General features: G+C 45.6%; 1 protein-coding gene across 6 annotated transcripts in view; it reads left to right on the forward strand.

Moving 5' to 3' along the window:
- The window catches only part of NTM (neurotrimin), an 885,373-nt gene that overhangs the window by 846,980 nt on the left and 26,117 nt on the right, over positions 1-12,276 (forward strand). For all 6 annotated transcript variants that reach the window (XM_063139536.1, XM_063139541.1, XM_063139537.1 and 3 more), the window contains 3 exons: positions 3,519-3,653; positions 6,197-6,317; positions 10,989-11,140. In XM_063139536.1, coding sequence (XP_062995606.1) covers positions 3,519-3,653; positions 6,197-6,317; positions 10,989-11,140 — 408 coding nt within the window. The remainder of the gene's footprint in view (positions 1-3,518; positions 3,654-6,196; positions 6,318-10,988; positions 11,141-12,276) is intronic.

Consider the following 12,276-nt stretch of genomic DNA (forward strand, 5'->3'; position numbering starts at 1 on the left):
AAGTGGGGCCAAACTGTGAGGGGGCCACCAGAACAGCTTGCATCACTGCACACATCTGCACAGATGTGTCTAGTCCAACGTATTTGAGGGCACCATTTGCAGGGGGGTGGGAAGGCTGTGGTAATGTTTTGCTCAGCCCTGGACATTTGTGGTAGGGAGTCCTGTCCTCCTGTATTGCTTGCTCAGGCCCCAGGGATTTTATGTGTCTATACTGGGGGGGGGGAGCCATAAATGTTCTCTTTGCTGCTGCTGTCCAATGCCAGAAACAGCTGTCCGGAGCTAATTTATTTCCTAATGCTGCAGCAATGTTAATTTATAAATTACACTGGTAATTCGAGCTATTATTAATTTTCAGATGGTGTAGGGCAAGCCTAATTAAAATATGACACCAATTGCCACACATATGTACCAAGGACTACCATTTAAAATTAATAGGAATATTAAGTGTGACACTGGCCTCGAGATGCTTCGCTCAGCAATTAAAGCACCCTGGCTGCAAGAGATTTGATAAGAGGAGATGGAGTGATTTAGGAGAAATAAATAAGGCAGCTCTGTCTGTGTTTATTCACACTCACACCCCTCACCATCTTTTAAAGCAGCAAAGAGTCATGCTGACTAGGAATAATGGGACTTGCAATCTGAAGGGTTGGAGGAGCCTGTGTTACAGGGACAATTCAAGTTCCTTTCACATTTCAAAATCAGACATGAACTTGCAATTTCACAAAAATGTCTCGTATGCATTGGATTGTATTCAATGTTAGTCCTAATTTGAGTAGTAGACCCATTGATGTGAATGGGAATTAATAGGCATGACTAACTGAAGTCCCATTCATTTTATTGGGTCTGCTACTCAAAGTGGGACTAACATAGGGTGACCATATGAAAAAGAGGACAGGGCTCCTGTGTCTTTAACAGTTGCATAGAAAAGGGAATTTCAGTAGGTGTCATTTGTATATATGGAGGACCTGGTGAAATTCCCTCTTCATCACAACAGTTAAAGTGCAGGAACTATACTAGAGTGACCAGATTTAAGAGAGGGCAGGGCACCTGCAGATTTAACTGTGTGATGAAGAGGAAACTTCACCAGGTTCTCCATATATACAAATGACACCTGCTGAAATTTCCTTTTCAATATAACTGTTAAAGATACAGGAGCCCTGTCTTCATTTTCATATGGTCATCCTAACTATCAAGTAAGTCTGTGTGCACAAGTTGCTGGGGAACATGGGTGGGAGGGTGCTGTTGCACCATGTCCTGCTTGTTCATCCCTGGCTGATGGCTAGTTGGCCACTGTGTGAACAGAGTGCTGGACTAGATGGACCCTTGGTCTGATCCAGCATGGCACTTCTTAAGTTCTTAACATTGGGCACAACCTATAGTAGAGATTTTCATACTATGTCCTGTGGATTACTTAATTCCTGTGGTTTTAAGAAACATGGTGGGGTAGTTGAGATTATCTGTACTTGCCCCTACATTTTATTTATTTATTTATTCTGATGTTGGAGAGGGAGGCCATTTTGAACAGGGCCAGATTAAACAGGAGAAGCACTGCATTGTCAGCATTAAACAATATTTTACACATGTCTTGCTGTTTTTCCCCCCTTTTGATACCTTGTCTATACCACAATAATAAGTAAACTAGGATTGAAACAAGTTTCTTTGCATCAATTTATCTTTGGGAAGTGTAACTGTACTGAAATTTCTTTTAGTGCTCCCTTCACATCATCACAATTCTTAGGATTATTTCTTTGGGAATAAAAACCATGATTGCAGTGGTACTGAAGTTATGTGTTTTTTTTATGTAGACATATTCTGCATTGTGATATGGTACCAGGGAGTACACTCTTACCTACATTTACAAAGGCTTTCTTCTTTTTAACACAGGGGTGGGGAACTTTGGGGAGCCTGTGGCGGGGGGGTGATATTTCAACGCAAGATCCCCATGTGGGCCACAGTCTCATGGCTGCAGCATGGTGTGTGCAATTTCAGAATTGTTTTGGGGACAGTGGGGGGGGTGCAAAAGAGGACCAGGGACTACATGCAGCCCATTGAGGCATGTGCTACCCATCCCTGTTTTAACAGCTGCAAAACTAGGGATGGCCGTCATGGGGTAATCCAGTAATTTTGGGGCTCATCTAATTTACCCAGAGCCCCTGGCTCAGCTTGCATTTGGAAGCTGAGCATTTACTTTCCCAAAAAATCCAGGAACATAACAATAAATAAATAAATAAATAAATAAATAAAATCACAGTTTTCCAAGGATCCCCAATGTAGCTATCCAAGGAGATGAATCTATGCTGGGGAGATATTTTCAGCACCTTGGGTAGCTCCTTTAGAGGTCTGGCTGAAACCTGGGGCCCTTCCGCACGTCGTCCCCAGAGTGCATCTATTCAACCCCAGTGCACTCTGAGGACGATCCTGTGACTTGCCTGTAAAAGAAACGATGATGAGACGTCCTCGGCGCTGCTGCCGCCGGCGCTGCTACCCAGCTTCCTGCTCCCCGCCCGGGACAGATAGCTTGTTTTGAAGAAGGCGGGGGAGAGAGCTTCTTCCGCTCTCTCCTCCGCCGAGCTATCCGTCCCGGGCAGGGAGCAGGAAGCTGGGTAGCGGCGGCAGCGGCGGCAGCGGCGGCAGCGGCGGCAGCGCCGAGGACGTCTCATCATCGTTTCTTTTACAGGCAAGTCACAGGATCGTCCTCAGAGTGCACTGGGATCGAATAGATGCGCTCTGGGGACGACGTGCGGAAGGGCACCTGGAATAGACACACCACCCCATTGAACTCTGAGCCACCCTTCTTGTAAACCCCTCCTTTGGCCAATGTCACCACAAAGCCCCATCAATGCTACAATCAGGCAAGCCGAATGTGGAGTAGGACATCAGTGACTTCAGTGTCTAAGAAACAAATGAATAAAATTAATGTCCTTTATGATATTCAGTAAATGTTCGCCTTTATATATCTGCTGTGCATGCCTATGGTAGGATAGGAGGAAATTCAGGAGGTGCAGGTGCCCTCGACTCTGTAGGAGGAAATATTTCTTCTTTGGATTGTGTATGTACACAAATGCAGGACTCAAGTGTGATTAAGGGGTCATTAATATAAGTTAAGCGATCTTCTTAAGCATGTGCTCTGAGTCTGTTTGCAAGCTAAGGAACAGGGATTTCCTCCCTTGATGATGAAGGGAAACTCCTGCCCCGATGCACAACATTTTCTAAGAAGCCTACAGGTTTGGTCTTCTGCACGTAGATTATCAGTGGCAGACTGCCAAGCTTGGCTGCCTACCACCTCATTTATATATAATGTTTCTTTCCTCTACATCAAGATACCCAGACAGACAAATGGGGGAGATTGGTTAAAGAGCTGCATATCTGAAAATCCCATCAGCATCAGTGCCAGGTGAAAAATGCATGTGCGGTGAACATGATGCACTGTTTATATGTGTCCTACAACCTCATTGTTCTGCTACATAGTCTAGGTTTTCTTGTTTCTCCCCCCCCCTCCCTTGTTTGGCCCTCTGAAGCTACAGAATTCATGAGCGAAGATGAGTACTTGGAGATCACCGGCATCACCCGGGAACAGTCGGGGGAGTACGAGTGCAGCGCTTCCAATGATGTTGCAACTCCTGTTGTACGGAGAGTAAAAGTCACTGTCAACTGTGAGTAATCCCAGTATTTTTGCTGCAGTTTAGAGGGGTGGGGTGGGGGATGGATACTCTGGATGGATACTCTGCCTCTAACATATTTGAGAGACCTGATGAGCTGCTGAAAAAGGAAAGGAAAGGAACCTTTCGTGAAAGCACTTGAGTCATTGCTGACTCCTAGAGGGACGCCTGCTTTCGCTGACATTTTCTTGGCAGACTTTGTAGAGGGGTGGTTTGCCATTGCCTTCCCCAGTCATGGTTACCTTTCCCCCAGCTAGCTGGGTACTCATTTTACCAACCTCAGAAGGATGGAAGGGTGAGTCAACCTGAGCTAGCTGCCTGAGAACCAGCTTCTGCTGGGATCGAACTCAGGCCGTGGGGAGAGTTTTGGCTGCAGTAACTGCCGCTTACGACTCTGTGCCACACAAGGCTCTGGATGGATACTCTGCCTCTAACGTCTTTGAGAGACCTGCTGAGCTGCTGAAGATTACCTTTAATGAGATCCTTGGTTAAGAACATAAGAACAGCCCTGCTGGATCAGACCAAGGGTCCATCTAGCTCTGCACTCTATTCACACAGTGGACAACCAGCTGTTGACCAGGAACCCACACACAGGATGTGGGTGCAACAGCACCCTCCTGTCCATATTCCCTAGAAAGTGGTGTATATAGGCTTACTGCTTCTGATATGGGAAGTAGCACATAGCCATCAGGACTAGTAGCCACTGATAGCCTTCTGCTCCAGGAATGTACCCTTTTAAAGCCATCCAGCAGAAGTCTGGCCCAAGCCAAATGCTCATTTCACTGAACGGGCCACCGTTGCTTCCCTTCATTCATGAGTGCCCATCTAAGGACACACCCTGGTTTCCACAACTCAGACATGTTTGCCTGTGTATTCATTCACACAGGGTAGCCCACATTTAGTTAGTCTTACACCTGACCTTGTGCATTTTTTGCTGCATCCCTGCACGGGATGCATCAGCATGCTCCAGACAGACATTCTCTCATTCCCACACCAAAGGAACATGAAAAGTAGCAGTGCAGTAAGGATGTGGAGGCTACATTGATAAAATGAATAAAAGTCAGGAGGTGTAAGAAGTCCCGTGCTGGTGTGGGTGATGGGCGGTGTACAAGATCTAGTTGGGAACAGGTTTGCAGGAGGAGAGGGAAGTTCCAGAAATAAAACACAGACACAAAAGCTGGGGTTAAAAATAGGGCCTCTTTATTTAATCATGGAGATTCTCCCCTCCATGGATCTGAGCGTGAATGTGCGGGAATCTAGTTCATTTAGCTGCAGGCTCTAGCCTTGTCCTACAGGGCGCTCAGCTGAAAACAGGGGGCGGGTTACCCGGGGGGCCCTTTCAAACTACACTTGCGTGTTTGGTGAGACCGACCCGCGTCATCTCCACTCAGGCTGCATAGTCGAGTAGACGAGACAAGAAGGTCCCCAAAGGCAAACCATACCCTGACACAAAAGCTGCAAAGCCCCCGAGGAGCAGGACCTCTGGATTGCCAATCACCATCAAGGTGCCAGAGTGCTCACCGTCCCTATCCTGACTTCCCCAAATTTCCACATAACCGTGCCATTTATAATTGACCTATTTATCCTCCACTTCTAAAGATTACATCCAGTATGGAGTAGGCAAAAAACTGAACATCACTAGATGACAGGGAAAATTCCTACTCACACCCCACACACACAAAGAGGACGACTGGCTATTCCAATACTGGTTTATAGGGAGGGAGGGTGAGGCCAAAAATGAAAGAGGCCGGAGACTTGGCAGAAGCGAGCCTTTATACCTTTGGTTCCGCCCCCACTGCACGAGGCGGTGCATGTGTCAGGATCATGGCAACCAGGATGATCAGGGGTCTGGAAACAAAGCCCTATGAAGAGAGACTGAAACAACTGGGCATGTTTAGCCTGGAGAAGAGAAGATTGAGGGGAGACATGAGAGCACTCTTCAAATACTCGAAAGGTTGTCACACAGAGGAGGGCCATGATCTCTTCTCAATCCTCCCAGAGTACAGGACATGGAATAACGGGCTCAAGTTGGAGGAAGCCAGGTTCCATCTGGACATCAGGAAAAACTTCCTGACTGTTAGAGCAGTATGACAATGGAACCAGTTACCTAGGGAGGTTGTGGGCTCTCCCAAACTAGAGGCATTCATGAGGAAGCTGGACAACCATCTGTCAAGTATGCTGTAGGGTGGATTCCTGCCTTGAGCAGGGGGTTGGACTTGATGGCCTTTTAGGCCCCTTCCAACTCTACTATGATTCTATGTACCCATCTTTCTTTTATTTCCGGCTCCCTCCCTGTGCAAAAGCCGTCTCCTTCCGAAGCCATACCGGCTGGGCTGGAATCGGGCTTCGTTGGATATGCTTGCAAAATATTTGTTGAGTGTAGTGTGTCAGAATCATGACATTGCAAAAGGAACCTTTTGGCTTGGGCAGTTTGTTCTGGTGTACATCATAAATTGGGGGAAGAAAAGGATCCTGAAGCCACTGCAAAGCACAAGGATCCCCCAAGGCCACAGGCCAACCTGTTCCTTTCTCTACAGATGCGCCATATATCTCGGACACTAAGAACACAGGAGTGCCGGTAGGGCAGAAGGGCATCCTCCAGTGTGAAGCGTCTGCAGTTCCATCCGCAGAGTTCCAGTGGTACAAAGATGACAAAAGGTATGTGGATGTATTGTCAGAATCTGCTGACCCCTAAAAACCCTGCCAAACAGAAAATCTGGGGAAGGTAGGAGGAAGACATTTCTCCAACCCCACACAGTGTGTGTGTGTGTGTGTGTGTGTGTGTGTGTGTGTGTGTGTTATTATTATTATTTATTTATATAGCACCATCAATGTACATGGTGCTGTACAGATTATACACAGTAAATAGCAAGACCCTGCCGCATAGGCTTACAATCTAATAAAGTTGCAGTAAACAATAAGGAGGGAAAGAGAATGCAAACAGGCACAGGGAAGTGTAAACAGGCACCGGGTAGGGTGAGGCTAACAGTATAGAGTCAGAACAAACTCAATATTTAAAAGCTATAGGGAAAAGAAAAGTTTTTAGCTGAGTTTTAAAAGCTGTGATTGAGTTGGTAGTTCTCAAGTGTTCTGGAAGAGCGTTCCAGGCGTAAGGGGCAGCAGAAGAAAAAGGACGAAGCCGAGTAAGGGAAGTGGAGGTCCTTGGGCAGGAGAGAGAGAGAGAGAGAATTCATGTTTCTGACTCAAAATGAAGAAGCAGGGACTTTAATTCCCCAAATTGTAACTGCATCTGCTTGCATCCATCCCATGTTACTCTTGCCTTTCCTAATCGTTCACTTCCCCCATTCTCTGTTGTTTTCTACCTCTCCTGCATCCACACTACTTCTTGTCCCCACCCCCAAACTCTTGGGGCCGTTGAAGGAATTTGTTTTCAGGGTGGAGCTGGATGAGTTTTCGTTGTTTCACACACACCCTTCTTTTATGTTTTCGATCAGCCGGTCCAGCTCTGTGCACAATGAGTTGGTCCAGCTGGTGGAAGTTCTGAATTGCATTTTATCTTTGCATTCACACCACATTTGTGCAAATTATGCAAATTTGTGCAATTTGCCACTGAAATGTGCCCAAATTATGCAAATTTGAACAATTTGCAGGTGGGATTTACTTGTGTAATTGACTTGTGTAAATCTCTATTTCCATAAATTATGGCCCAGACAAAAGAAAACCGTTAAAAAGTCCCCGGAACTCTGAGAAACCACGCAGAAGTCTGGCAAATCCCAAAAGGGACAGATTTCCCAGCAACAGGCTTTCCTATCTATTCTCAATTTTATTATTATTATTATTATTATTATTATTATTATTATTATTATTATTATTATTATTATATGCTTTGGGGGGCAGAGTCCTTTTTATTATTATTAGTATTGTGTGTCATTCTCTAAAGTAGATTAATGGCACTAGAATTAGGGCGGATCTACACAGCGCATTGAAGGCGCTTGCATGCGCCTGCAGTGCGCCCCGAAAGCGATTGTGTAGATCCTGCCCTGGAAGAGGAGGAGGAAGAGGCGGAGGAGGAGGTGGGTGGCAGCAGCAGCAAGGACGCGGCCGGATTCCCCATCCGCTGCCTCCTCTGCCTCTTCCTCCACCTCTTCCAGGGCAGGATCTACACAATCGCTTTCGGGGCACGCCTTCAGTGCGCTGTGTAGATCTCCCCTTAATGTTAATATTACCAACAAGAGGTAATCTTGTACATGAGATACAGTCCGATTGCCCAGAGATATTCTCCTGTATGTACAGTTTGAAATTATGTTATTAAACATAATTCTTACTGCCAAAGTTCATTAACATATCAATTTTATTTATTTATTTTATTTAAGCATTTTTATGCCGCCATACAGCCAAAAAAGGCTCTCACGGCGGCTTACAAAAGTATTTCTTGACAGTCCCTGCCCACAGGCTTACAATCTAAAAGACATGACACAAAAGGAAAGGGGATTGGGAGGGAGGAGGAGGGGGGAAAGGAAAGGAAATTCAGGCACTACAATCTTACTTGCAAAGTTCAGCAGTGAGAGTTGACAGTTGGGAGCAGGAGGGAGGGGGCTCTCAGCTGGAGCTGGACCCAGGCATGATGGAGAGGTGCCTGGCTGCTGCTTCCTCCCTCACTGGTGGCCTCTGCAGTGACAGTTGGTAGCAGGAGGGAGGGGGCTCTCAGCTGGAGCTGGACCCAGGCATGATGGAGAGGTGCCTGGCTGCTGCTTCCTCCCTCACTGGTGGCCTCTGCAGAGACAGTTGGTAGCAGGAGGGAGGGGGCTCTCAGCTGGAGCTGGACCCAGGCATGATGGAGAGGTGCCTGGCTGCTGCTTCCTCCCTCACTGGTGGCCTCTGCAGTGACAGTTGGTAGCAGGAGGGAGGGGGCTCTCAGCTGGAGCTGGACCCAGGCATATCAAGGCTCCTCTGTAACAATTCCATGTAGATTTATGAATAGGGCTGCTTCCTGAGACAAACAAACAAACAAACAAACAAACAAAACAGGCAAAGGGTCATTTTCTGTTCATGTGGTTCCCACAGCAAATCCGTGAACATTGAGTCCCCGCCCCTTGATTAACTCAATCATACAGACGACAGAGGTCCATTGCAAACACAAATTGAAAGATGTCATCCATTCAATTAAGTCATTCTTTTAAAGTTGCGGGTCATGTGGAGAGCTACAATTTTGAGTAACGCATTCAAATGGGAAGCTGCTATGAGCCGTCAATCAAGATCAAAAGCAAGCTAGGGCGGTGGTAATGTAGAGCGAGAGCCTGCTGAGGGAAATTAGCTAGGTAAAAAGTAAACAAAAACAACCTACAAAGCTATGGCAAAGAAATGAAACCAAGAGTCGTACAACCACCAAATGCTCTCAAGAGCTTTGTGTAATTTTTATCTTTCTCCCCTCCCCCTGTGGATGTGTTGCACAGTCTTTATTGTGTTTATTGCTCCAATTACAGGGACGGGCCTACTTAATTCTCTCCCCAAGCCCAGCCCACTCTGGCGTCTTCCATCTTCCTGATCTGGCTCTCCTTCAGCACAGATGCTTGCTTGTCTCTGGACAGGCATGTGTCACGTAATCACCTATTCCCAATGCTTCTCCATTGGCAAAACAACAACATCCTGACATAGCAAGCTGGTAGAGTGCCAACCTGCCTGAGCTGGACACCCACAGTCATGGCATATGGATGTATGGTGCACTGTTCATGCGATGCCTGCTGCTGCGAGCACATAGCAAGCCAGCAGTGAGTGAGGGCTGACAAGTTTTGGGAAGACTGAGCGGCATTTGCCATGTGGCCTTGTGAGCCAAACTGCAGGTTTCTTAAAAACAATAATACTGCATAATTGCCAACCTGTGCAAGTCACATAATTTATGGCCACAATTTGCACAAATTATGCAATGGATGGCCTCAATTTGAGCAAATTGCTATTTTCACACACACACAATTTTTTTTAAAAAAAACCCTGAAAACCGACAAACTGGCCCAAGTCGATGCAGATGGAGTCTGGCCAGCTCATGGGAAGTGAGCCGAAGGCCAGGGGACCTAGCTGATTTAAAATTAAAAATACTCAACAATAGGGTGACCAACTGTCAGGATTTTCCCGGATTTGTCCTGGTTTTTGTTCTTTCCATGGTGTCAGGGGGGATTTTCTATAATTTTCAATAATGTCCTGGAATGACACACCTTCCTCTTTAAGGCTGCCATTAGCATGGCAGGAGGGAATGACATGCTTTCTTGAGGCACATCATTCCCCCACCCCGAGCTCCAATTGAGGTCTTAAAGGGGAAAGTGGGTCATTCCTGGACATTATAGAAAAGGCCCCAATTGGAGTGGATGGTGGTGGTGCAGAATGAAATCCTTTCCCCTCCTCCACTCCAATCGGGTTCTTTAAGGTGGTGGGGGAATAACGTACTTTCTGCAGGACTCAGAAAGCTGCTTTCCCACACACACACTAGGTGTCCTCTTTTTTGGTTTCCCAAATATGGTCACCCTACTCAACAATAAATACCCCAACCTTATCATATGCTGACAAATGCCTGGGAGTAGTGGAAAGTCTTAACCTAGCACTCAAAAGATTGTAATTTTGGCACCAGGCAGACTTCAGTGGGGAGAGTGCTCCACAATCTGGAATTCCATCATTCTCAGCATGGGAATGATGGAAGCTGTAGTCCAACATATCTGGGCGTCAAGTTGAAGAATGTTGCTCTATGTTCAGAGTAAGGCCTTAGCTAGACCTAAGGTTTATCTCGGGGTCATCCCGGGGTCATCTCTGCCTGATCCCGGGATATCCTGTGTGTCATTTACATGAACAGGTATGACCCCGGGATGATCCCGGGATAAACCTTGGGTCTAGCTAAGGCCTAAGTGTATTTAGTGAATACCAGTTTCTGGGGGATTAACATGAGGAGAGGGAGACAAATTCATGGAGGATAAGTCTATATATGGCAATCAGCCAAGATGGCTGAGAGGAGGTCCTTCATTTTCAAGAGCAGTATGGTTGTACCAGTTGTTGGGAAATAACAACAGGTGAGAACTATTGCCTTCATATTCTGCTTGTGGACTTCTCAGATGCATCTGGTTGGTCACTTAAGACTTAGAGTCAATCACAGGGTCCTTCCATTTTCTATGAGTGATGTTTCCTCTCTTCTCTTTTCTTCTTGTCTCATCTCTTCTCCTTATTTGAGGGTCCTCTCTGTTGTAGCACTGGCCTCATTCTTGGATAATGAATGAATTCATGCACATGGCAACATTGTTTTAGAATCTTTTATCTGTACAGCAGACATTCTGAACTTGGGACCATTCTTTCTTTTTCTCTCCTATATGAATATCTCCCATGTTATAGGCTCATCGAAGGACAGAAAGGGTTGAAAGTTGAAAACAAGGCCTTCTTCTCCCGCTTGACTTTCTTCAATGTCTCTGAGCAGGACTATGGAAATTATACTTGTGTGGCCTACAACCAGCTAGGAAACACCAATGCCAGCATCATTCTGTACGGTAAGTAAGGCATATAGTGATGCACTGACTTGGGGATAGGATTGTAGAGGTGAAGGAGAAGGCCATGGAGAGTGGGTAGTTGAACTAAAGAAGGAGAGATGGAAACATATTAAGCATCTACAAATCACAGCAGGACAATGATGACATGGATGCTAAATCCATGCCATCATTTATTAGAATCATTAATAAGAGACTGGGGTATCTCAGTAGCCTGCCCCTTACCTTATACTTGGGATGCCCCAGGATAGAGCCATTTATACCTACTGTTAATGACAGATGTCTTGAGATTGTGACATGCAGATCTCAACAACTTTACTGATGAGTGTTGCTAGCAGATGCTATTCTCAAATGTCGGTGGAACAATAAATGAGATGGACTGATCTCCTGAGGTGGAACCTTTAGGAAAGGAATACCTTCTGGATGGGACAAAATTTGGTCCAGTGCTCAGGGCTTCCTTCCACCCTGTTTCTTCCATAGTATCAGTGCTCTTCAATAGTGGTGGTAAAGTTTCACTGCCCCACTTTCTTCTGTTTTCACAATTCCGTTCTTCTCTTCATTCACACACAGACTTTAATACATTTTTGCTGTGAATGTTCGAAACCATCCTGATTAATATTTGCAATCTTTTAAAAAACAGGCAAAAAAATGCTCCACCAGCCCTGGAAATCCCTTGGAATTTACCTTGTATTTTTCTTTGGGTGGAATTCCATAGCAGCTCTACACAGGAGTGCTTTCTTACCCTGGCCTTGTAGTACTAGCTGCTGGAGCAGAAGAGATCCCCTGTGTCCTCAGTCTTCTAAATCAAGTTGTCCCCCTAGTCTAGCATATTACATGGATAGACATCCAATTAGTTCAGTTAACAAAATTAGTTCAGTTATGATGTACCTTTTCTACATCAACTCTTCTTCGTTAAATAAAATAAATCTTGAAAGGCTCACTGGGTGCTTAACATCTACTCTTCACTGGAGGTTCTCTTTTTAGGTTATTTTTTCCATCAAAAACTTAAAATTGGACTGAAATCTGGGGACCCCCAAATATAAGGATCATTCTTCAGATATCCTGAAAAAATAGCATCTGGCATTTTGATAGAGTTAATTTCTATCTATGGGATCAAATGTTTATTTCTAATTAAGGTT

Source organism: Elgaria multicarinata, chromosome 12, assembly GCF_023053635.1.
Source record: "Elgaria multicarinata webbii isolate HBS135686 ecotype San Diego chromosome 12, rElgMul1.1.pri, whole genome shotgun sequence".
In the NCBI taxonomy this organism is placed as follows: domain Eukaryota; kingdom Metazoa; phylum Chordata; class Lepidosauria; order Squamata; family Anguidae; genus Elgaria; species Elgaria multicarinata.